This window comes from Anopheles funestus, chromosome 3RL (assembly GCF_943734845.2).
Source record: "Anopheles funestus chromosome 3RL, idAnoFuneDA-416_04, whole genome shotgun sequence".
NCBI classification, from domain to species: domain Eukaryota; kingdom Metazoa; phylum Arthropoda; class Insecta; order Diptera; family Culicidae; genus Anopheles; species Anopheles funestus.
The window spans coordinates 28,544,496-28,571,851 of record NC_064599.1 but is presented as its reverse complement, the minus strand read 5'-3'; the positions used below and the strand labels follow the sequence as shown (position 1 = coordinate 28,571,851).

Sequence of the window (27,356 nt, the reverse complement as noted above, 5' to 3'; positions counted from 1 at the left end):
ACCACACATACACATATACCGGGGTGGGGGTGAAATTCACGGTACCAAAACCATCCGGTGAATTTCCGAACGGTGGTAACAATCATTGTGTGACGTGCAAATGGCGATAAAGTTGCAAACTGAGAACGTGAGTAAAAGTTAAATTCTTCTATTTTATGAAAAAAATAATAAAATGTATAAAAAAACTTCTTAAAAACGATTTTTTTATAATCAAGTTAGAATTACTTCCGTTGTAGAAATAATCACATATAAAAACAGGATAAATGTAAACTTAAAGATGTAATGTTGAATTAGTAATAGTCTCAGTGAAAAATCAATGAAATTAATCCTATATCTTTATCCAAAAATCTACCTTTATAAAGATAATTAAGTAAAACAAATAGGGTTAAAAATAGATAAAACTAACAATAAAACATTTGAAGATAACAATGGCTAAATGACAAGCATAACCAAGCATAACAGACAAAATACACCCAAAAAGAGCAAATAAGGGTGATCTTAAAAAGATCAAACTAGTTAAAAAGACAACTAGTTACTGCCCTGAACACTCGACTTAAGCCTATCCGATGAACTAATTCTAAGAACGTAGAGGAGCAATAAGTGATTGTTGAAACGATGCAATGAAGAGTGAAAGCCGAAGTGTTCATATAAGTTGTTGAAGTTTTATTGGATTGATAGTATTTGTAAGTGAAAGTTTGTACATTCAAAAGTACGTAAAAATACAAAGGATTAAAAATACTGATTCCGCTAAATGATGACAAAATGGGGGTTTACGATGAAAATAGAAGTTTTATCTTTAAAAAACGTAAATATTTGTTAATAGAACGAAAGAAAATCTTTTGCCATACAAAAGCTCTGATAAAGTGCAGGTAAGTTGAGAACGAAATAAATGTATGATCAAAATTTTATAACAAAAATGATTTTCGAGAAATTATGAACAACGATTTAGGCAACGTTGTTTTGAGAAAACGTGCTTGAAACGTAAATAACTTTTGTTTATATTAATTTGGAATTTTTTTCCAGATAGCCTTGATTAGGGATTGAAGAAATTTTCGAGAAAATGCAATAAAATAATCTCGATTTTATTGCAAATTCTAACTGTGTTGTATAATTTATATGACTGAACGCAAAGAAACGAATTTACTTAACATTATTGTTGCGTTTTTGAAATCTGATCGTTGTTATTAACTTCCTTAACTAAATGGAAAAATTCCTTAAATTAGTAAATGGCTGTTATTTTCTAGTTTTGCCGAATTGAAACTGAAGCTAAATACAGCTGTACAGTCTTTTTTACTTCGGTTTTTTGTGTGTTTTTTTATTGATCAATAATTCTATAAATTTTCCCAAAATTTGCATCGTTATCAAATTTTACTACCATTTTTATTCAACAAAATTGTACTGAATTGATTTGTGTTAATGTTTTGAGACCAAACTTGCCTCATTGTTAACATTGCTACGAGTGCAATCCTTTACTAATAGAATTCACCCATTGTTCGTTGCACCATCACAACGGACACGGTTTTCGCAACTGACTTCTGCTGTTCGTCCGTACGGAAGTGGATCGCTTGCATCCTTTACATTATTATTTAAATGCACCCACCCAAAATGCTATCCGCATCCCATGCACCACAAATGGCGACAGTGCAAAGCATCGTGTAACTGAAAGCTCCAACATACGAACAGCGGAAGACGGTGCGAACGCAAAACGGTAGCCAATGTAAACCGGCAAAGAAAAGTTCGGTCGGATAAATTTGCCGGAAAACCTCTCCACGCTCGGTGCGTGGGGCTCCATGTGTGGACCATCCCGACCACCCCGCTCCAGCCGGGTTCAAAACATGAAAACATTTTCCATTTAATTGTACTACAAATTTATTCCAAACGAACCAGCGGTAATGGTCCAGTACGCGGATGAGACCGCACACAGCGATGGAACTACAACTCAAATAATCCCCACATCATCGTGGTATCTTCCCATGGCCGTACACATTTCCTTCCGGGTCCATATTGTCCGTGGGTCGTTTTCTATCGCGCCGGTTAAAACAAACGTTTCTCTACCCCGGGAAAAGGACAACGGAATTGTGATTTATTAGCAGCAGCCAGCAGGGTCGGTTCGGTATAACCCCGGTAGCGAACGGCATATCGGCATTGGTGTTTGGCGCTCAACAATAACACACTATATGGAGGCTGCCTGCAACAGTACCGGTGTGCTGATATCGAAAGGATAAGGCCACAATGGGACGTACCGGTACCGGGGACTGGGGATTAAAATTTGAATGAGGATTACTGTCAAATGCTTCCCTTTCGTTTCATCGTATGCACATGACGATGCTGGTCCGGAACTGGTACCAGATTTATGAAACTTTCTCTAAGCTTCTCGTGTTTGTTTTATTTTTTTTTTGGATTGTTTTGCTGAGCTGGTGCAAAAATGCTTTACCTTTGCGTAACAAAGCCTAGAGTTTGTTTGCTGGTAATCTGAACAATACTTCGTCAGCTAAAATTCATTCGAATTCAATTTGATTTACAAAAACGAAACTGTGAACCTCTCCCGAATACAATTTTTAATAGAATTTAGTTTTCTCTAACCATAATGGCGCAAGATTTCACAGTAGAAGGTCCTCGATTAGTTAAGTGTCACATCGACCAGACCAGCCAAAAATGAAGCCTGAAATTGTAGTGGAGTTTGTTAAGGTTGGTGCTTTCTAAAACTTAAGGTTTTTAATACACTTTATCCGTCATTCAAATTTAAAGTTTTTTATGTAATTTTACAAAACATTGTTATGATAAAAACAATCGCTATTTTATATCGTAAACAGAGTAAAATATGAGAAGGAAAAAGATTAAAAATTGCGAAGAGTGAATTTCCAAATATATATCTTCATCCATTACAATTACAATACAAAAATTGGGTTCGGACTGACAATTCATAGACCAACATGAGAGTTTGTTTTAGTTAATAAAATTAAAATAAGTTTATTCATAATAATTTACTTCTAAAACCATTTATATATAATAATCAGTAACAACATGGATGGAAATCAGCTGCAAGCGAGAATGTATATTGTATCAGTAAACAAATAGAATCATTTATTATACTATCACTAACAAATTTAATATTCAATGAATACCGAACTCTTTCTAATAATTTAGTTATAAACAAAAACAAAATACGAAAAAAAAACAAAACGAGTCAAACAATAAAATACAATCAAATATCATATAAACAATTGAAAAAAAAATCTAACTGGTTGTAAGAAATAAGAGATGCTTATTAGAGTAGCAACAAACAATAGCATAAGGACTTGACAATGTTATATTTTTTTCTATTGATTTACTGTATACTTTTGTATTACCTTCAAAATATTAAATAAATGATAAATAAAAACAAACAAACAACACTTTTCGATAAAAACGTAATTTTGAACCTTTAATGATTTTTCTTTAATAGTTTATCATTACTATTTCTATTCCTGAAGCAATTTTGACATTATTTTTGAAATAGATAAAATAATATGCATTAAAAGTGGACGAAAAATCTACAAATAAGAAGTTTTCCCAACAGCATTTTGTACAATCCACCACAACGAATACCCCTTAATGCTGGTTTGATTGCTGACCGCAAGGAAAACCCATCATTCGACCAGATTATGACAAAGTGCAGTTTTGTAGAGCAAAAAAAAAAACAACACAAGAAACATACATTCAGAAACATACTGACCAGCGGATGGTATGAAAATCATCCTTTTTATGCTAATAGCTTTGGCCACGTTGTGCCTTCGGCAGCGTAGTTCAATTACTATTCGTTTCGCCTGATTTTGCTCTCCCACCCATCGAAGGCAATTCTCGAACGAAACACGTTCCTGGCACACGGTGGATGCCGCAGGAATAAAAAGATTGCAATTCTCCCCGCGCTTTTCACCACAAGACCACCATCACCACCACCACCACTAGTGGCGCATAAAGTTATGTAAATAACAATATGATTCTCGCCACACGGATCCTTGCTCGGACGAACCGTCCATCGTGATCGTGTTGCGTGCGCTAAAGGACTCCACCTGAGGAGTCGTTCCGTCTGGCGTTCCACACGCTAGAGGGAGCACCTCGAAATGGGGAATTTTGCTGTTATGTACAAGGGAAAATGTTTAAAAGGGCGGAGCTTAGGTACACTATGATAAGAGCATGGCCGTCGAAAAGGGACGACCGTGAAAGGGGGCCTGATAACGTGCGTGCGTATACACAGGCGCACTGGAATGTTTTCGCGTGCTCGGGCACACCAACACCAATGCGAAGAAGCTTGCGTTTGTCGGGTTCCTCGGGTGCTTTTCCCAAAAACATCCCGTACATGGCAGGAATAGTGTACAGAACGTCCGTATTTAACACGTCCATATTTGCACGCTCACAACCTCACAGAACTCGACAGCAGAAGCAGCAACAGCAGAAGCATATCGAGAAGCATAAGTTGATGGAAAATATTAGCGAAAATGCGCTCACAGGAGAACAAACAAAAAAAATACTCCCCAACAAACAAACACCGCCACCCTTCAGCCAGGATCGAGTGGATGGAAAATATAAGGGCGGAGGCAGTTTTATGTCATGTTTCATATTTTTCTCTCACCCAGACAAAGGACGCCAGCACACGGTTTTTCCTCGCGTTTGTGTTCATCCGCCCCCACCCGGAATGGCAGAAAGCCCCACAAAAAAGCGAAAATCTGCTTCACGCAATGTGAAGAAAATGGTGGAAGCTTTTCTTTTTTTTTTGTGTGGTCGTGTCTGCCTCACAAGCGCTTTATCGCTCTGGTATTATGGTTTCGAAACACATTTTGCTGGGCTGTGTTTCTCCTGTTTTTTTTTTTTACTTATTCTACCATGTATATGCACCTTAAGATCGTCAGCATTATTTCGGCAAGGCAAGAAACAGACGAGAGAAATCACGAAGCTGGTTAGAAATGGAAGGATCTCGAATCTTATTCGTCCGTTCACACACCGAAAAAAAATACCAAAAGTATTTGCTGGCGCTTATTATTATTATTTTTTTTGTGTTTTGGCGCTTTTATGGAAATTGAGAATATTGCTGTGTGATGTTATTTCTTCTACATTTCTGCTTCATGCTATCCCTTTACGGCGATATACCACACGCACTGGAAAGCGGAACGAATTCATGCATAAAACGGGGTCAAGCTGGAAACGATCGGCATGGCGTTTTTTTGTTTTTCGGCAGCGTTCGAAGCGTACGGTGGTGTCATGTGAAAGAAATAATTTTGATGCTTTATGATGTGTGAATATCGTTTTTTTAAGCCGTGAGCATTATTGCGAAACGGAAATGAACTTGCACATAAAATGAAGACCCCAAATTAGAGAGGGAGATAATGTTCTTTCTACTGGCCATAACTCGATCGATGGAATTGGAGTTTTGTAAAAGAGAAATATTCTCAAATGTTACAAACTGATCGGTTAAAAAGGGTTGAGTAAAATACAAATGGCATATTTACTCACAGTACTTCAAAAACGATTTGTCTGACAGTTTTGAGTCAGTTGAAGATTCTTGGTAAACCCGTATTATGCTTAATAAATCCTTTGAAAAGAGTAGTTTGTAGTTGCTTTATGCGTTGGCTTACAAAAGATTAAAGAATCTATAAAGAATGCATAACGATTCATGAATCTTCATAGTTTAGTTTTTACCTGCTGCAATATGAAGGAATCTCGAGTATCTTTGTTGCAGTTTAAACCGATTTCACAGTTTATAAATATTTTTGCGAGATATTTTTAAATCCATTCTCCTTTGAATCCTATCCCCATTTTCCCTCCTTCCCCTTTCTCATACTCCTATTGTTATCCGTTGTGTTGTATTTGTCCTTACATGTTTTTTTTTGTAGTGCCTTAGCCAAGCCGTTGAGGAAACAGTCGAACTTCGAGGATAACACCAGAGCCGCAAAAGGGAGGCAGACTGAGTGTTTTGTGCTGTCCACAAACTATAACTGTTCTCTGTTTGTTACAGTCATGTGCAGCCCTCGCAACTAGTGACAAGACCGCTATTGGTGCACTCACCATTTCCACCAGCACCACCATCAAACAATAGAACCAGCATGACAATTAGCCACATGGATTTACCAACAATACGCACAAAAACAATAGGACTTCGAAAAATCAACCCACAACAACAATACCATCAACAACAGCAATAAACAAAACGCACTATCACAACCGAGTATGCCCGGGATAAGGTAAAATACAAGGAGGAAATGCCTTGTGAAAAATGTACTTCTTCAGCTTCAGAGGCTGACAATACGGCCGAAGCCGTAATAATTAATTATAAATAAAATAAAATATTTTTAAATCCATCTTGAGGGTTTTTGATAGTTTCGAATGTGTCCCATTGTTTATTGCCAGTTTCCCAATGTTTTTTTTACCTTTTGAGGAATGACCTGCAAACCAACAGAAAACAGTTTCCGATGAGGAAGGGATGTCGCCAAAGAGCTGGACGCGTACGTCTTTGGAGACGGTTTCCCAATGATTTTTAAGCGTTTTTCTTCATTCTCTATCAAATCTTCACGACACAACTATAGAAATAATTGTGGTTACATGTATAAGTATGCATGTAAATAAAACATTGACGTTGCATTAGTTTAATTGAAGAAATGTTCTTTGAGGTACGAGTAATTTAGTATACAACCTCAACGTTTATAAATGTTCGTCTGTGTCTTCTTCTTGGCTTAACGACCTTACAGGTCACGCCGGCCATTTCTTTACCACGTAGCCGGATAGTCAGTCCTTGCTACGGGGGGGCGGTCCGGATGGGATTTGAACCCGGTCCGGCCTTGTGGACTGGCGCCGTTTATCACATGCACCACCGGGCCGCCCGGGTTCGTCTGTGTAAATTTGTTATAATTTTAAAGCATCAAACCAGCGCAAAACAGTCAATTCTCTAATTATTTTTTCATTGCAAATATCACTCATTTATAAAGGCTATTTTATCTTCCGTTTCTTCTGGTCGGAATTTATTAGTCTCAGTGATGTAGAGAGTTGAGAAGTTATAGTTACTTACATTTTCCATGCACTGCTAAGAAAGGTACTTGTTATAAGGAAAATATTGTGTCCCTTCCCTACGATGAACTGGTACAAAAGTTGATCTTTGTGACGCTTAGCCTGTACCGAACTGAGCCAAACAGTGAAAAGCATCTCACCCGTTCCTTACAGTGCAATCGATCACACCATACGGTGAAGCTTTTGTGCTGCAACAAAACAAAACCAAACAAAACACCCTTTACGGGCCTTATGGCCTACCGAATGCATTTCCATATTTATCTGTGTTACGTTAAAGATTCGCACGGTGCGCGACTGAAAGGACTAACTTTTCAATGCAATTTTCCTGACCTGAGGGAAACGCTGAAGAAAACCGGGTCCGAGCATATTTTTCACTCCATTTTCTAGCCATTCCCAAGGCAAATCTGTTCCATTTTGTGCAACTTTTACCCCCAAAACGGTAGCTTTACTACCCAGCTCGGTAGCATTTAAATATCAAAACAAACGAGGCCCCCCATAAATAAGTGGGTGTACAAGTGGGCTGTGTGGTGTAGCAGTACAACCCCCCGTACAAACCTTCTACATACAGCCCGCACTCGGGACAGGGAACCAGTGCGGTTGAGCATATTGTTTTGCGTTGCGCATAGGTTTTCTGTTTACAGTTCCTGTTGTCGACCGTTTTTTTTTTATTTCTCTCCATCTTTCTCTCTCTCTCTCTCTGTCTCTGCATGTTTTAGTACATTGTGGTCCATTTTGCATTTGCCGCCACTACTATGCCGGTTGTATTGCGGCTGCTCATTATTTTCCTTCTCTAGTGTACACACGTACACATACACACATACGGCAGGAGCAAAGGAAAAACTCACAGCATACGCAGCACAGCAAAGTGCAGCAAATTTATGTGCATAATCAGACGGACTGTGTCAGTGCACAGTGGTGCTGGTGCTACACTTTCCCAGGTCGGTTTTTACCAACCGATCGCTTACTAGGCCATTTGTTTTTCCGCTGTGCATATGCATACCGAAATGGGCAGACTGGGGCCGTATGCGTTTGGCCTGGGCTATTGCTTTGATTTGTTTTCAGCTTGAATTTCCCGTGCCGGGAAATTAATTTATAGAACGAAATTTTTTAAAACAGTACACTAAAAACTAATTACCCATTGCAGCAATTTAGGCGCAACGACAAATTCGTCCTGTATCGCAAAACAAAAGATTTGTGCGTCGAAAATGTTGGAGCTGGGATAGAAATTAGCACTAAAATGAACAAAATTACAAGTTTTTATACAACAAAAATACAAAAAGTTGATACCCAAAAATATGTTCTTTGTGAATTATTGCTACTTGTTCCCAACTTTGCTAGCGATTATCACAAACTTCACCATTCCATTCCGAATATCCTCGCAGTAACTATTTTCACTCTAGTTCCCTAGCGCTCATTAACGTATGCTACCGGCACACGGTCCCTACGAGACCAACATTATGTTAGCATTTTTATGCTCTGCTTGTCAGCGTTTTGTTTCTGTCTCTTTTCCCCCTTTTTGGTACCTCCAAACGGTCCTACCGCGACAAGTGAAAATCATGCCTCACGCAGACATTGGAGGGTTGTGAACAGCTTGTTTCTGGTGCATAAACCTGTATCCTTGTCCGCGTGTGCCCCATGTTTAGCACATTGTTTGCGATTATCCCCGAAACCGGCACAGCATCTCATTTTAGCAAACAATAGCGGACAGAAATATGCTGACATATGTGCACCGGCGAGTGCAATACGGACTAACAAAATAGGTAGAACCAACCAACCAAAAAAAAAAAAAGAATTCAGAAAACCTTCCCCTTACTGCCGGCAGTAAGAACCGGCAAGTTCTTCCTTGCAGGGGTTCACATTACCAAGCGGTCTAGCGGACGCATGCAGGTTGATTTTGAGTTAGATTTTTATAGCATTGTAATAGACTTGCCCTTACACGCACACATACCGGTTCACCGGTGTGTCACCCCGGAACGATGATTACTGTTATTACTGCCTTTAAGGGTGACATATGGTAGCGAAACCGCGGCGTTACATTAAAAGGATTTCTTCATCAGTGGAGAAGTGGATTGGTATCTTAGCCGGAGGGAATGTAGATATACTTTTGGTGGATAAAGATGAAGGGAGACTGCGAATCGGAATCACCAGAAACTGTGGTGAACACCCGTGGGCATAACGCTAAAGATCGTCTACAAATGAAAAGTTGTTGGAACAAGTTAGATGCAACTCTTTTTTGAGGTATTTGTGATTTATATTAAATAAAAAGTAGTCATACGGCCTGGCCGTCCTTATTGAAATAAAAGAAAATAAATAAAAAGTATTTTTCAAGAGGCTTTTCTCTATTGCAAAAATGAATACGTCTTAAAATAGCTTTTAAACGAGAAGTTGCTTGTGTACTAATGCAAAATACCAAATAAATTCTTCCAAATTTCTAACACATAAAGACGAAACTTATCCCTCATCTTTGTACTTGCTAAATAAAACCAAAAACCGATTGACAGAGGTATATGTTTGAACACTTGTTACACACAGTTCAACCCAAAATCTAACCTCCCTCATCCGTGTTCGTTCTAGGTCCCGGATCTTTCCACCGAGCAAAACACCATAATGATGAAGTCATTTCTGATGAAGTGCGGCCCGAAGGCGCCTCCGGGAACCATGAGTGCTGAGGTGCCATATCATCTGTCACATTTCATTACGCTATCCGGCGCTACAGGGGTGTTCCCATCCATCCCTTCGGATAGAGACACCCCGGGGTAGGGAAGGGGGAGGGTATAGTTGTCGCTGGAAGGCAACATATTTTTTTTTCCTCTTTTTCTGCTTCTTTACCCTCCAACGTCACCCCATCGGTGACGTTTCTGAGGTCATCCTAGCGTTACCAATGCGATCGGTCCCAGGAGGGAATGGACCGTGTTCCCGTCGGGTCGTTGTTAGATGGCGGATGTTGTTAATTGGTTTTATACGATTGCTACAATCGTAAAGTGTGCGGTTTTGAAGCATATTTGCGACACTACGGGTAACGACCTGGTACGGGTAATAGGAGTAGTTTGTAATGGTTGCTTCTTTTTGTTTTGTTAGTACAGGGGACATTATCAATCATCGTGACGCTCCTTTTGGAAGATGTCGTTTGATGCGTTTTATTCAAATTGCGAAACAATATGGAAATCAACTGTTACAGTTCTGCAATATGTTATTTAAAACCTCAAGTTTTATTGAATAAATATTATTATATTGATAAGACTTTTTTCTGCTATATCTTAGAACACGATTCGTTTCGTCCATTGCTTTTAAAAAGCTTACTCCATCATTTACCTGCTTAACCAAAAACCATTACCTCAATCGACTCTAAATGAACGAAAGTTTCACCAATGAGAACAGTGTCCTTCCGTAGGACGTTAACTGAGAAATTGTAACGCCCCTTGCTATCCGGTGGCCCGGAATAGCAAGATAGCAAGAATGCCACAAAATTCACCGCCTCCCAAAAGTAGCCATCCTTTTGCTAGCAGCAGGTGAATCGTAAACTTAAAAATCGATTGCCATAGTAAGGCAGCTTGGAACGTTTGGGGCCTCACGGTTAGTAGTACCACAAAGAACCCCTTTTCTACGGCATACCATGGGAATGTCTTTCACAGCGTATCTGTTAAGCGTTTGGGGTTTTTCGGGGAGGGGGAGGGGACATAATTTGGAACCCCTTTCATCGACCGTTCTTTGGTGGCCAAAAATTCAATCAGAAAATGTTTTGCAGATTTATTCGTTCTTATCTGTTGCCTCACGGCTGACTTAACTCGTTCCATTGTTTAACGCACTGAAATATCGAAATAATATTTTCCCCTGGCAAAACCTTTCGCATGGTAGTGTAGAAGCTGTGCTGTAGAAAATTTGTTTAAAGTATATGTAACTCTTTTGACATTTGTGCTTGATTTTGGGTGGTGCATTGTTGGGAATTCGAATATTAACTGCTGATAGCAACCTGCTAGTGGACAGGAAAATGGCGTCGAATGGTTGATAAATAGATTTTTGGTCTACTTTAAAGAGTTACTAAACGTACTATCTTAGTTCAATGCAATAATTATCTTTCAGTAGCATCTTTGTGTAATTCACCGTTTTAGGGACCTCGTCGTCTTGTCTAGTTCTAATTTATTACTAGTGTCAGAAGTAGAAACGTCCACTATTTGAACCCTCAGAACCTTGAATAGTAATGGAGAATATACTAATTAAATTGCATACTTTTAGGCGCATTTAATTATTTTAATATTCTCATTGGAAAACAAAGTTTGTTTTTGATGCGACTATAATTACAATCATAAATATTAAATAAATTTAAAATAGCTTCTAAAATTACAAGTTCCAAAGAAGTAGAAACTATTCACATTCGCTTCTTTTAAACTAATCACGTGCAAAAAGAAAACTAAACGCCGCAAACAAACCGCTCGCGCACGTTGGTACGATTGATAAGAGTTATAAAACCGCCACAGTACCACATTAGCATAATTTGATCGTAATCCCGCAAAACGGGAGCAATACCATTGGGTGATTTTTATACATTCAACCGTTTAGCTAACACCCGTTTGCTTGCTTTGCTAACAAACCGTAACAGCTCTCCCTCCCGTACGTCGTTCAGCAAATTGATAAAACCCTCGTAAATCATGAGCCCGCACAAACGGCAAAAGGCTTCGATGATAAGGATCGTTTACGGCAAACGAACGTCGAAGGGTCGGCCGACAAGGGATGACGATCGACAAGCAGCAGGTTATGCAGATTTCACTCACTCACACCGAAACCGAGGCGAATGGAAACATTCTCACCGAACAATCTTTTCACGAGACGCGACGTGGCGTATCCTGTACGGTAGGTACCTGGGCCCAAGTTCACACAATCAAAGCGAAGAACTTTTCGTGGCATTTTCCTTTCAAACACTAACCATTACATCACGCGCCGACCACCACCACCACCACCATCCCATTTTACGTTAAATGGGATCGTTTTACGCTACTCAAAAATCACTTTGAAGCTATACCGAATGGAAGGCTCCAAATCCGTGTCGCATGAGAATGGGAAAAGGTTTTGCTGTGTCTCCGGCAACGAAGGTACGCGAATCGCGGTAACGGAACGACGTCTCACGGTCTCGCGGTCTCGGTACGTATGTACGTCATAATTTATTATGCTAATTTCCACCGAATACAAATGACTGCTCTTTTATCAACTGGTGCTTATCTGTGCGCAGTTAATTCTTCTTTTCCGCTTGCTTGGTACGTGGCGACAGAACGACGAGCCATTCGCTCTATTGTTCCTATTGGTCGGGCACAATGTTTGCTACAAATTGGACAAACTTTTTCTTCTTTTCTTTGTGTAATCAGTATGACTTTTTTTTCAACTCGTTTATGTTTAGAGAAAGATTGTGAGATTTCGTCTTTCTTTTTTTCGGCTAAAAGCATAGACTTTTTTCCTCTTTTGGTCCTATTCAGTATATTAAATAGCATAATCTTTTCAAATGATGTATCATTTTCAATTTACTAAAAATATTAATGCGGTTTTTTTTTCATTTTAAGGAATAAAACTAGGTTTTGTAAATGCTTTTATTTATTTTTTTTAGTTTCAATTTTAATGTATAGTGTTAAACTTAAAAAAAAGATAAAAAAATTTAAAAGCAAGTTTAAAGTTTAAAGTACAAATGCAATTTTGGAACAAACAGACCGAAACTAATTTCTTTAAACAAAACTAAGCAAAAAACCCACACCAATAAAACAAAATTATAAAATAATAATTGAATAGTGACCAAACTACACAAGGATAAGAAAAAACGCTAAAAATAAATTGCTAGGCCATATCTTTCGTTCTACAATCGAAAGACCAAGTTATTCTTAATGTTTATAATTGATTTCATTTAAGAACTGCCAATTAACTAAGCAATCATAGTCCCGTCCCGGGTGCCGGAAGAAGTAATTTTCGGGAGAGGAGGGAAAAAACAAAAGAAAAGATATGCAAAACACTTCTGCAAAGTTAAAACATTCCCATTTTCCGACAGGAACAACCTTCTTCTTTTTTTTTGCAAATCGACAACTAAAACAACAACGTTTCAGCCTAACCCACAGATAGCGAACAGAAGCTGTCTTGAGCATCTCGACCGTGTCTCTTCCTTTTCACTCCGAAAAACCCGTTCCAGTGAAAAGATGAAATCTTCACGCAAAGAAGTTTTTCCAATGTGGTCGCGGGTGAGGATGCTAAGTTTTCCCCCGAGTGAAATTGAGAGATCGCTATCGTTAGCGGTATCGCGCATCACCGCAAACGTTGCCCCATGGTGGAAATTTAATTTGTAATCAACTGCTCAAATGATGCCGAACCCGGGGAAATGAAATCACTGTCGTCAGGCGTTTGTGTTGTGCGGCACAAATCGGGGGAGTCCTTGTTTGACTCTCAAGGTAAAAAAAAAGCACAAACTCACATAGTGAGATGGTTGGAAGAAAATGAGCCCCTACCCGGATTGTAACACTTGTTCTTCCCGTTCCATCACCAAAAACACAGTTGGAAGAACTCATTACGGTTATATGATTATGGCAACAATAAAAGCGGCATCATATTTTCCACTGGCAGCGCCATCCAACGAATGGCTCGGTTGGTTATTGTTTTTTCCACCGAAAACGGTTTGGCACCGCTGAAGGAAATGAGCTATTTCCGATTGTCACTGGTAGTAGCAAACTCCGAAACAACTTGCAACAACAACAACAACACCACCAAGAACTCATAGTATGGAGACGAATGAAGGTTTCACCAACAATTTCTTTTCGAGCCGTAAAACCATTAGAATGTTGCTGACCGAAAATTTTCCAATGAGTTTCTGGACGCAAATTGCTTTATAGCATCGCGTAACGCGTCATGGATTTTTGGGGCAGTTTGAGTTTTTGAATTCCGCGAGCCGATAGCAATCGCATGATGGGTTGTGATTTGTTGTATGAAACATTAAACTCGAGTATAAACATGTTTAAGACGATCTTCTTTTCCGTGGTACTTTAGAAAATATTTCAACTGCTCTTGTTCAAATAATTTGTTTTACTTTTTTTTGTTTTTTGTAACTGCTAAATACTACGCTATGTACTAAATAAATTCGATCGATTTTTTATATCATATCGATAGCTGATCGTGCCCTGCTTCAGAAACCCTCTAAACCGCTCATGGTCGATGCATCAACGACATCACTGCATCTCCGTTTGGGTCTATCACGCCTGCTACATCCATGTGGATCACCTAAAAGCACGAAAGCCTGGCGAGGTCTAATTCGCTGTACGATAATGAGTTCATCGTTCATCTTAGAGCTCCTCATTATAGAGGGTCCTCCATTGTCCTTCCGCACATATGAGAGCAGAATCCTTCTGAGAATCTTCTGCTCGAACGCGTCTAAGAGGGTTTCATCAGTTTAGGATGAAGTCCAGGTCTCAGAGACGTATATTAATACAGAAACAATAGTGTTGTGAGTGGAGAAGTATCCTTAGACTGTAACAAGACCAATTCGCAGGTCGGAGCTAATCTTTGACCAGTTAGAAACTATCAGAGACTATCTTTCCCAAAACTGGAAAATCAACCAATCATCAGAACTTACACAGACTCCGAAAAAGATGAGTAGATTTGAAAGCCACATATGAAGGAACATATCACGATGCCACATACAATATTGGGCTACTATTCGCTTGATAGTACTGGGAAGATGTCCACTAAAAACCAATAAAATTATGGAAAATAACTTTGAAATCTTATGTAACTTTCAATAACGGTCGACCATAAATTATGTAATCTACTCTATTGAAAACATCTGACGCCTCACATTCTCACAATTGCCGAAGAATATCTCCGGCAAAACAACGTACAACTGATGGAACTCACTTAAAATCCTTAACCGAATTTTAATTGAAGAATGGAGTCGATTGGAGTATGGAGTTCTTTGTCGTATCTTCTTCTTTGTACCACTACAGCCTCTATAGATCATATTCTGCCAGTTCTGGCCTTCTTCGTTCGGAAAAATTTTAACATTAATGTAAAGAACTTTTAACAACACGTATAAATTTAATCGTAAATTAAACTTTTGCCTAAAAAATGTCACTAATCGTTTTATTGCGACACCCGAACTGTTTCATAGCCTAATTCCCATAGGAAAAATTATCCTTAGCTCTGGTTTTCCTCCGGAACCGGCCGTCCCTGGCTACTATCCCGCCATATGGGAACCATAGCCATCCGTTCCGATTCTTCACAACCCTTAGATAATTATTAACTTCAATCTCATATTGTCGGATTAAGCGGTGCAATCAGTAGAAGAATATTATTTATATTTCTCAACAACCGAACGTTGGAGAAAAATCCGGCGAAGGGAGAAAAAAAGCACCGTACCTTTCCCGGCAGCTGATGGGTAACATTAACCGGGGACAATCGCTGAACGTCTTCCGATACACCCGGTAACGTCGGGAAAAAATCGGCTTTACTTGATTGCCGTCGGAAGGGATAACGTTTGGGCCATTTCGGTTGTGCGGAAATGCCAAGCCGACCGAAACCATACTGGTCCCTACGACGGTTGTGCGTACCCTTAGTATGTGTGAAATCGCACCAGAGGGGGTCACCATGATTCGCCATCAGTTTTGCTACGGCCGGTGGATGAAAGGATGATAAATTTTATTGGCCTAATTTGGTGTGCCCGGTTTCGTTGGTGTGTTCTTTGATCCCCGTCACATCACGTGTAGTTTTGTTGATGGTGGTCATATTTATTGTCGCTATCATCACCTTACCGTAAGCCCGTCGTAGGAGAGGAAAGGAAGTTCTTACCAACCGAAAGCCGAGAAACCCGCGAGTCTGCGAGGGAGAGAACATTCCGAACATTGTCAACAAGCGATGCAAATCGGCTTATTTTCCTATTTCCTGTTATTGTGATTATGTTTTGCCGGGAAATTCCCGGTGTGAGTTAGGGTATGATCCCTGGTGGTGGAAGGTTTTTGGGTGAGAAAGTGTTTGATAGTGTATAAGAACCAAGCGTGCTTGATGATGCCGTTTTGACCTACGGCCAAGCGGATCTTACTTTTTTTTATTTATTCTTAACGAACCAATAACAATCTTCGATGTGTCTTTTGGACAGGGATGTAGGTAGTTCGATTGATGTGTCTTTCTTTATGTTGCGATGACCTCATCAACAACTATGCCTTTATCAGTTCAAACTTGAAGCCTTTTGCGCTCTTTTTTTATCGAACGTGTAAAAAAATGTTATCTATAGAACCTTTTTTATACGAGAACGTTTATCTCAAATGGAATATGGCGATTTTTTTAAATAAGGAATATAAACTAAAACTTCCTTTTGGATGGTGAAGGATTTGAAAATTAAATAAATACGGCGGTTTGTATTTATGAAAAGAAAAGTATTCACCTTACATACAATATTATTTAAAAACTATTTAAGAAGCTACGACTATTTAAGGGCAAAGGGTTTCAAGTCCAGAGAGGGCATGATAATACAATAATAAATTATTAATTTCATGAGAGAGATGTCAGTTTCTCTCACCTAAAAAAAAACAGGAGCTTCTGTTTTGAACTCCTCATTTTCACTGAACGAATGTTTGCTTGTTTCTTCATAAACCAAATTTTCTCTACTTCTCAATTCAATCATCGAAAGCAACTTAAGGGTCAATCACTTTTATGTGTTCGAAACTCCGCAAAGAAATATTTCTCAATTTCGCTGAACTTGTGCTACCCCGTTTATTATCCAACGGTAGAAGGTGACAGAAATGAAATTGCACATCAATAAGTAAGTTGCAGGGGAAAAAAACACAAAATCAAATTTTTTTTCTTCAGCTTAACCATTGGACTACACGGACTGTGAACACACTCCTTGCCTAATAGAAGAAGGATAATCTTTATTACCCAGCTTCTTACTTAGGTTTGAAAAACAGCACCAAGGGACAAACTGTAACTGGAATTGGTCAGCACAGAAATGGCAGGGTGGCACTGTGTGATTTTTTTGTCCTTCCAAGCATAAAAATGAGATTCGCGGGTACGGGAGAATATCATAAAATATCATAAATATTGAATTACTGTTCGCTGACCCCCGCGGGAATCCCTATGAACGGACAATAGATGCGTCGGGTAATGCGAAATAGAGAAGATATAAACGCATTTTGTAACGGCACTAGAATTCAATTTCGGTAATTTCGTAAACTTCTGCTCGACACTTTCGAGCTCACTTTGATTCGAACCGGAACCCCCTCTGTTTTCAAAAAGGGATTCGGGCCCTTTTCTTGGGAACTTATTTTTAGCAATCGATATGGGTTGGTATGGTCAGAACAACATGTTTGTGTTGCAACCGAAAAAGTAGATTTTTATATTATTATTTTATTAATAATATTTTTTGATTATTTTAGTTATTAATTTTATATTTCTATTTCCATAACGTTAATTCTGTTATTTTAAAAATAATTTTAGAAACAAGTAATAAATCTTGCAACAGGACATTGAACGCGAAACATAAATCTATAATAAAATTAATAAATGAAATATTTAAGATATATCTAACACTAATATTGAAGCCGTCGGTATTTGGTGATCGCTTAATTAATATTTTGTTATGGTGTAAAACCACCGGATGAATAAACTGTATAGTTTTGACTTTTAGAGGAGCACCTCAATAGTCAGTGAGATTATTGAGCCCCTGATAGAAGAGCCGCAAACCTCCATTCTTCGAAAAACTTTTATGTATACTTATCAACGTTCTTATTAATACATGCTTTCGATAGAGATCGGTTGAAAGCGATCAGAAAAAGGAATTTTCTCGATTTAAATATTAATATTTGTTGTTAATATTTCTTCTATGACTAACTTAGTACACAAAAAATCGAAAGATTTATTTAACTAAAAGTAATATGGCTAAGCATTAAGGAAAAAAAACACTTACCGCTATCCTTATACGCGAAAATCGCTAAGGCGAAAACTTTTCATTTCAACACCTGTATCGTTTCACACCGGCACTCCACGCACTGACCATGCATAGGCACTGAACTACTCTACTCCTTCGATACAAACAGACTGTTCCCACGCACATTGTCGGCCGACATACTGCGGAACGCTTGCTCCAAAACATACTAGATAAGCGAAACAGGTGCTAGAACAGAACGGTCACACATGTAGAGATTGTAAACTGATTCATCACAGTGCCGTATCTCAACAGACGCGTTCACACCATGATTCATATGGCAAGATGCGGTATTATAGTAAATGATAAACCGCTAATCTGCTGACCGTTTGTCTAGGGCAAGTTCAGGGTATAAACAAGAGTTACGCTCGCAGCTTCCTTTTCGCATTCATGATAGTGGTAGCTGACAGGAACTATCAACTATTTAATAGTAGTGCAACTTAGTAGTTCGAACGATCGCTAACGTATCACGTACGCAGCCGAATAACAGACGTTTCTGACACGCATATCATGATTAGAGCGTTACACGTTGGGAACACTATTTACATACATCTAGTGTAAATATCACTAACAGGCACTTTTAGTAAATCACTTTTATGTACAAAGTTTGACAGGTAACTTACAGTTAAGTTGTGTGATAAAATGGCGGGATACTAAATTGCAACTGAAAGCTAAGCGACTTCGCACCCTCCGAAGCGTGATTAATTAGTTTATCAGACCAATTTATTAAACTTCAATATCATATACATCCACGTCAATATATTTATAAAATACATTTATATATCTTTTCAACAGACTAAACTAAACGTACAAATTGTGATGGAATGTTCTACGCTATGGTCATAAATATTTTCCTTTTCCTTTCTTCTTCCTTCCTTTCCACTCTACTAATTCACCCATACCTGTGATTTCATTTTCCTTTCTCTTTAAACTTGTAACAAATATTAAACACATTTCTTTTCACACTGCGTACGGTGTTGTTTCGGTTGTCTGACCTTCACTTCGGTAATAGTAAATTCTCTCTTCTCCAGCTAAGGAGAAGTGAGTGACATAACCGGGAAGATATCGCTTGGGAGCAAGCACTTATGTTATCAGTGCGCTTGAGGAAGTATGGAAGAAGGTGTATAAGTTGCTTGCTTGGCTGTTACACTCTGTCCCCGATACGATAGGTGCGCTGATCTGACAATGATCATGCGTTGGTGTTGTTGTTGGGTTGTTTTTAGTAAATTGTATAACAAATTAATGGTTTGATTTAAGTACTTTTTTCGGGTAAAAATAAGCGTAACCATGCTATGCATTGTTTCAATTCAAGAATTATCATTGAACAGTAGTTTAAGTAGTATGCAAACTATACTCTGTAGTGCTTTGACACGGTTTCGAAGGGATTATTATTTAAAAATGCTTTAAAATTGATTAAAGAAAATACTAACGTTCATCTTTTGACGGTCATACTATCCGTAGTTTGTTTCTCTACTCACATTAAAATGCCCAGGGGAGCGGAGGTTTTTGGAATGTATTCCAGATCTAGCTATCAAGGCAAGAGACAAATCTAATCGGAAAGCAGCATGATCTTCTCCACTACGACATGAAACGTAAACATGCACACATACACACACGTTAGTTAACAGAGAGAAGGTGAGGGAGATAATTTGTCTGTGGATCTCGGTCTCGGACCAAAGCCGGTTAGATAAGATCGAGTTCCTTCTAATCGTCTAATGACGTAAAGCACCAAGAATGCAACTGGATGCTGAGTACGATAAACTCACGTTTTGTATGCGTCCAATGAAAAAAAACAACTGTGAATCCATTTGCTGCTGCATCGTAAACATACTAAGAGGCCCGATCTTCTATCTAGATAGCTAAGTGATTGATTTGTTTTAGTAGTAGCGCGAATGGTACAATTTAAATTTATCTCGGAATGCATGCACTATCTACAGCCAACGATGTCGCACCGGATATGGTTTAACTATACTACACACAGACATTCCCATATGTAGGAAGTACCTTTTCTGTACGCTACATTCCGATACAGTGGCTTCGATTTTCGTTAGCAGGAGATTATCATTGCGATCACTGTCAGTACTACGAGATTCGTTTCCATTTTGCACTCAGTTTGCACACCAATGCTTAGACTCCTCTTTGACCAAGATGTCAGATAGGACGCTCGTACATGTGTATGAGACCGTATTCCATCAGTTTGCACAACATTCATTCGTATTTTAGTTACGTTTAGCATACATGTGTTGTTTTCTATTCTGCTCTACTTTCTAAATCCCTTCAGCTTTCACTATTTCATTTTTCTTCCGTATGGTTCGTTAGTTCACTATGTACTGATGCTACTAATATTTTTCCCTATTTTGCATTTCTTTCCGTGCTTCTTTACGTCCGTTATCTTCATTCTCCGTTAGTGCAGGGTTTTTGTTGTACCAAACATGGTTTTTTCATGCTCTTTCATGTTTTTTTTTTCATCTTCTTTTGTTCTTGTTTTTTTTTATCCAATTAACGTCATAAGTCAGAAATCAATAATCCACCATTAGCTTTTCTGTTCTGCTTGCGTAAGATCGCGCGAGTACGAGCGAGAAGAGTTGTTAGTTGTTTAGGAAAGTAAGAAAATGATAAAGGATAATTGTTTGCTTGTTGTTGTTTGTTTTTTTTAATCAACTCAAAATAGACACTATTAAGAACAATTAGATTCAAGGTCGAATTATAAAACGGAACACATAATTGTCAGTATCACAAGCACAAGCAGACGCACGCTTGAAGCTTTTATCTGGCATAATAGCAAGTTTAACGCTTTGAAAAGGATAACTTTACCAAAAACCCAAGTAATAATAGGTGAGTGAGAGTATGCACTTTAGAGAAAAGATAAACACTAGAGATGATAATGTGAATTATTTGACACTAGACACTAGTTTGTTTTGCTTAATGAGGGGTGCACTACGTGAAGTGTGATAGCCGTGGGTATATTCATGTGTGTTGATTTTTTGTTCTTCATCAGACTGGTGCATTTTATGTTGTACTTGAGTGTAGTTGCATTTTGAGAGTATAACCAGACGATAGCTCTTGATATAGAAAACAAATTTTGCTGCCCCTTTTGTTTGTCGTTGTCTTAAGTTACAAACACATAAAGTAGTATAAAATATATTGCATTATTTATGCTACAAACAATTAAGCTAACTAATACGCTTTCACGCCGGCGGCGTGTAATATATTTAACTAAAAACAATTAACTAAATAGCAATACCTGCAGCAAAGATGCTGCTTCTGACAACGACATTTGATCCGAAAGGCTTTCATAGTAAGAACTTAATTAACCTGAACGAGCTAGTTCCTTCCTTTTCGAGTGCAAAAAGTGCAATAACGACAAGAAATTGGGTGCACTTAGTGAAAGCAGTTTGTGTGTGTGTGTGTGTGTGTGCTTGTGTCCATAATATTGGTGCAAGTAGTTCGTAAGTACTTTTGTTCTTTTCCCTTTTTTGTTTTCATTTTCTTTTAACAGTAGTGCGTGCGCGTGTTTGGCCATTCCGCACACCAGTGTGCAATTGTATGTGTGAGGAAAAGATGGTGACGTTCGATTATGATTCGTCTTTTTTTTTTTTTAGTTATTCATGTATACTGAACATTGGCTCTATATTTGATAACTTTAAATACCATTATGTTGTTTTCTCTTATGCCATTTGATTTCTGTTTGGTTTTCATCAAACAATCATTTTGGGTGCAAAAATGTGCGTGGGAACGTTACGGGATTGGGAGGATGGTTCCATGCGTTTCATGAGGAATGAACCCATACGGACTACACTAGGCAACGATGACAAATGGATGTGAAAATATAAGAGAGCAATATCTTTACAAACACAAGCGTTTTACATACTCGAACAACAATCGATTGGAAGACGGAATTTACCGGGTAGCCGGGAAATGTTAGTACATTCGAAACTGTTTTTGGGGGGTTTACATGACAAACGTAAAATGCGTCATCCAAACCGAAAAAAAGCACATAAGCAATCCAAAGGCCAAGCGCATACGCAGGGGATTGTTTGTTTGGTTAAGGGTAGAAAGGCTTCTGCGGGGGGAAAGGTTCGGTAATCGGTAGGTAGCGATCTTGCTTCGTTCGCTTTTGCGTTGCGGTTTTCCCTTCACACATCGATAGGGGGTTCTGCTGCTAGCGGTTTGCGTTTGGTCTCTGGCTGGTGGTGTTGGTGGTGGTTTTTTTTTGGGAGGCAGACGGTGGTACAACCGGAACCGAACTAAACGACAAACCGTTCGGCATTGGTCGCACCATCAATCAACTCAAGCAGGGCGTCCAGGCGGAGGTACAGCTCCGAAAAGCGCTCATATTCATTTCTGCTTATGACTAAACATCCTCATTCCATTATTATATCCGGTTTGGCAAGCGACAGCATCTTACCGCTACCGTTACCAGCCCCATTGCTCTCTGGCACATTCTTCTCATCGAACGATGGTGCCGCTAGTGACGAGTCCTGCATGGGTAGCGGTTTGGCGACACCGATGCGCACCACACCCTTCGGGGCACCCTTCAGCGCTTGTACCGCTTGATCGAGCGAAGCGTTCTCTAGGATCGTATCGTTCACGAACAGTAGACGATCGCCGGGGATAAGCCGCCCGTCGAGCTGAGCCACACCACCGGGTACAAGCGATCGGATAACGATCAGTGTATCGTTCGGATCGAGTGGATCCTGATAGTCGAGTATGGAGAAACCGAGTCCACGCTCACCCTTGATCAGCTCGATGATCTGTGGCTCTGAGCTCCACATCGCTAGCCCCGTGAGTGGTTCGAGACTGCGCGATTTAATCTTGGAAAAACCATCGCCCACACCGACACCACCGGGTCCACCACCGATACCCGTACCGTTCGTAGTGGCTAAACTACCATCTGATTTTGCTTTTACCAATCGTTCCGAAGGCGTTAAGCTACCGTGCAACTGTGGATGATGATGATGCTGTGTGTTACGTTTGGTTGCGTCTGCCTCCAGCGAGCTGATCAGCTGCTCCTCGGTAAACCGCAACAGATCCGGATCACCGCGAGCGCACACCATACACACATCCTGTGGCAACTCCTTCAAGATCGATACCACCTTCAGATGATTCATTCCGAGCAACCGTTGACCGTTAACCTCTAAAAAAAAACGACGTAAGCAAACAAAACGTAAGCAAATTTCTACTTTAACACCACCTTAAGCCTAACTTACCTAGCAACTCATCACCGGAACGCAACAAACCATTCTGTCCCACCGGACCTTCCGGTAGGATCGAACGAATGTAGTGATGTGGACGGACTTCCTTGCCACCTTCCACATCTACCGTACCCTCGAGCGAAATCCCAAGTCCACTCGATGCGGCAAATTTGCGTATATTCGCCACTATTATCTGTACCTCCGGGCCAAGTATGTTGGTCCACTTCTTTACGATGTACGCCGTGTCGGGATCCTGTTCTTGCTGGGCTTCCTCTACCACCGTGCTAGCGCCCTTTAGAGAGCTACGCAACTTTGCCGCACTTTGATGGTGGCGTGCAATTGCTACCGGATTGGTCGCATCCATCAGGGCGTTCTCGTCTAACGCACCTGCATCGGCGATAATTGTCGCTTCCTTGATCTTTTCCCGATATTCTTGCGTATCGATCGAATCCTTCGCACGGGATAATTTCTTGTGAGCGGACACGTGCACGGTGGATGCGTGTTCTCCACCCATCCCGACCACATCGCTATCGTCTAGCTCTTCCTCTATCTCTGCCGATCCGTCCAGTTCCTTGCCCTGGGTGCGTTGCAGTGCTTGCGGTGGCAAGATGTCGAGTATGTTGCTACCATACTTGGACAGATCGGTTGGACCGAGCGGTGGTGGTGGTGTGGCCGGTGTTGGAGGTTTCATCTCGTTAGCTGCGATGGCCTGCTGCAGCTGATCATACTTTGGACCACGCAGATACCGCTCGAGACATAGCTTAACTACGTGACCGCTCTGTTTCAGTACATCCACCGCCTGATGGTTCGAGAAACCATGCAGCGACTGTCCGTCGACCTCGATAATACGATCGTTCACCTGAATTTTTCCACTCAAATCGGCCGCACTGCCCGGTGAGACACTTTTCACGAAAATACCGGACAGTTCCTCCTTTTCGCACACGTACCCGGCAATCGTAATGCCCAACCCGTTCTGATCCTTTCGCAGCTCCACCGTAAACACCTCCGTTTCGGGGAAGTCTGGCAGTGGGCTTTCTTTGCCAAACGGATTGTCCATTGTTCCCGGACTGTCAAGGTTTGCGATCGAATACACGCTGTAAATGTCGCCGAAACCGGAATCCGCTAGATATTGCTTCAGCTTTAGCGGGTTTCCTAACAGCACCGTTGGTACGATCGCGGAATGATCGTACTCGGTGGTACCAACCGTTGCTGGATCGATCGGTCGTGCCACTACGAGCTGTACATGGGTGCCGGACTGGCGCAAAACGGAAGCCACCTGCTCGGAAACCATCTCGTGCAGATTCACATCACCGATCTGCAGAATCTGATCGCCACTCTTCAGACGGCCATCACGATCTGCTACACCGCCGGCGAGAATCGTTTTCACCGTGACTCCTGTCGTGCGTGCGCCTATTATACCGAAACCCAGTCCGGTACCGTCGTTCACTAGCTCGATGTCGAGAATGCGCGACCAGTCCGGTGGAGGAGCGCCAGCAACGATCGTTTCCGGTACCGATTTAGGAGAATCGTTAAACGGCCCACCGAGCGGATGCTGATCGGTTTGCTCCGGATGAAGCTTGTGATGATGGTCCTGATGGTGAGAAGCAAAAGTTTTAGACAGGAAGAAGAAACACGAAGAAAGTTGGATAACCACTTGCACTTGTCGATGGGTAAAATTTACTAACATTTGAGATATTAGTTTCTAAAAAAAGAATTCCCTAATGCTCTCAAATCTACGCAAGTACGCAACATTGCAGCTAATGAGTTAAATCATTGTCTGACCTAACCGAAAATAATCCCTAACATTGTAAAGTGGCTACAGTAATCCACCTCTTGTAAGAAATGCTTCTAAACGTCGGTTGTTAAAATTAGAAAATCGATTATTGACACCCAGGTACAAGTGCATGTAGCGTCCTTGAGAAGACGAAACAAAGAAAACAAAAACAGTAAAATACTTGTACAATCGAAGGCACCTCGAACAGCGACGTGTCGTTGGTCAGCTGCATCGACGCATTCAGCAGCTGTTGCGCATCAAGGGGCTGTTGTTGTAGATGCTGTGGTACGGTCGCAACTCCTGTCGGTACCATCGAACCACCTCCAGTTGCCTGGAGCTGACCGTGGTCGAGTAGATTCAGTTTCGGCTGCGTCACGACCAGCATACCACCCGGACTGGGACTACCGGGCGAGATCTGTGCCGATGGTACCCGCTGCTCATCCTGATAGTCCGCCTCGAACAGATCCGTACCGGGTGGTACGCTCAGCACTAGTTCGCCACTGTTCGCTATATCGAAGTCGCCCGGAAGTATCGAGGGGTGCTGCGTGATCTGATGGTTCAGTTCTGCCAGCGAGTCCTGGATCTGGACGATGTTACGAAATACTGGATCCTGCAGCAGATCGAGCACCAGCTTCAGGTCATCGCTTACATTGAGCTGCAGCTTGTTGGGCTCCATCTCCTCGACCGTCTGCTTGATGATTTCGATGTGCTTCAGCGCATTCGAGACATCGCTGGAGAGATGCATCTTGGCGTTTGCATGCATGCACCCACACGGCCACTTGAAACAATCAACGCTCAACACACGCTACCGACACGACCAGAGGGATATGCACTCGGGCATCAAACAAACACCGTTTGGAATAAGGGTTTTAAGCAAGAATTTACTTTGTTTCACTGCAGAAAGATACGCCTCTTTTCTCTTCTTTTTTCCACGCACAAGAAAAATTCCTTTCCAATTATGTGTTTACGTGCACAGAGGAAAAAAAAGCACATAAACAACTGTCAGTGGGATGACGTTGACAGCAGTTGTTTGGCTCGAAATTCATCTAGAGGAGTACAGGGTTACTGCTGCTAGAGCAGAAAGCAAGGTTTGATTTAGTTAGCAATTTTAAATATTATATAGATAAAGTTTAAAATCTTATCATATTATTTAAAATTAGTACAAAATAAAATAATAATAATAAATATCTGTTTAAATGCTCATTGATGATGTGATGTGGAAATCGCTTACGCCTAGAGTGTATGCAAAGCGCATGGCACTTGATGTGAAAGTGCCGGTATAGCAAATGCTGTCTTTTGAAACTGCCAGCTAAGCTAGAGTAGCTTTTTACTCACTAGGTAGCGCTAAAGTTAAGATGAGGTTCGGAGAAAGAGTCTTCAATTCATGTTCCGTGGACGATCAGCACTACTAAATACGAAAATGAAATTACTAATACATAATTACATTATAGCCTATAGCCTTAGGAGAATTTCAAATTTATAGATTTTTTTTAATTTTTTTATTGTTTTTTATTCTTTGTTTTAAGCATTGTTTGAATTAAAAGAAACTTATTTCAACAAATTTGCATTAAAATACATTAATTTATATTTTTTTCTAAATTTCCCAAAAAAAACTATGGCTGTTATATTAAATTTTCAAATATATCAATTTTTTTATATTTTTTAATATTTTTTTTTTTACTTAAAGCATTGTTTCAGTGAAAAGAAACTTATTTCAACAAATTCGTTTGAACATACAACACTTTATAAATTTTGCTAAATTACTCAAAAAATAAAGGCTATGGCCTTAGGAGATTTTCAAATTTATAGTATTTCTGTTTGGGAATTTTTCATGAGATGTGATTTATTTTTTTCAAATGATCAGCCATTCTTCGGTTTTAAAAATAGTATTTACATTCACAATAATTATATTCAACACGTACGTATTTTAAAAAATAAAAAGTCACTCGAATTTTTTAAACTTTACAATATTTAATGACACTTACAGACAATTGCAGACTGTAATGACAATTACAGAAAACTGTAATGGCGCCATGTTGCGCTTCGAATAGCGATTTTTCGCTAAAAATACACGTATAGCTAAAAATACACGTATTTTTACAATTTTTTTTATATGGCGTTTTGCAAAATTTTTCTGAATCGCGTGCGTGAATCGCGCAAATGCGACAATTGCTAAACGTTTAGTGACGGGGTAACAAATTAAGTACAAACTTTTCTCATTTTCACAATCTGCCGATTCTGAAAGCTGAGCCAAATCTGTTGATCGGGCATCAACTGGCAATTACGCCGCTTCAAACTCGTAAAGGGTAGTTGAACAAATCCGAACCTTTGGAACCGCGAATGGCCCTTTAAAAAACATAGTTCGTGTGCCATTCTACTTCCTCGATTTGTTTGGATTCGGATCTGTAATTTT

General features: G+C 40.0%; 2 protein-coding genes across 3 annotated transcripts in view; both read right to left on the bottom strand.

Moving 5' to 3' along the window:
- Positions 1–18,503, bottom strand: part of LOC125768550 (protein vein) — a 115,884-nt gene extending 97,381 nt beyond the window's left edge. The window contains exon 1 of the mRNA XM_049436360.1: positions 17,957–18,503. The gene's annotated coding sequence lies outside the window, so the exon portion shown is untranslated. The remainder of the gene's footprint in view (positions 1–17,956) is intronic.
- Positions 18,504–20,455: 1,952 nt separating this feature from the next.
- Positions 20,456–26,025, bottom strand: LOC125768548 (patj homolog). Of its 2 annotated transcripts, none has more exons than XM_049436353.1 (3): positions 25,125–26,025; positions 23,185–24,760; positions 20,456–23,111 (listed from the first exon to the last, which is right to left on the bottom strand). In XM_049436353.1, the coding sequence occupies exons 1-3, from the start codon at positions 25,704–25,706 to the stop codon at positions 22,339–22,341; spliced, it is 2,931 nt and encodes a 976-aa protein (XP_049292310.1). In that variant the 5' UTR covers positions 25,707–26,025; the 3' UTR covers positions 20,456–22,338. The 2 variants fall into 2 exon arrangements, with proteins under 2 accessions (XP_049292310.1, XP_049292311.1); XM_049436354.1 differs by having other exon boundaries at positions 25,143–26,024.
- Positions 26,026–27,356: the final 1,331 nt, after the last annotated feature.

Bases quoted from the DNA above. Each gene is read 5' to 3' on its own strand.
- LOC125768548 (XM_049436353.1), bottom strand. From the start codon at position 25,706: ATGCATGCAAACGCCAAGATGCATCTCTCCAGCGATGTCTCGAATGCG. The intron at 24,761-25,124 runs GTATTTTACTGT...TCTCACCATCAG, and splicing joins AGGTGCCTTCGATTGTACAA to GACCATCATCACAAGCTTCA. The intron at 23,112-23,184 runs GTAAGTTAGGCT...GTTTTTTTTTAG, and splicing joins TTCCGGTGATGAGTTGCTAG to AGGTTAACGGTCAACGGTTG.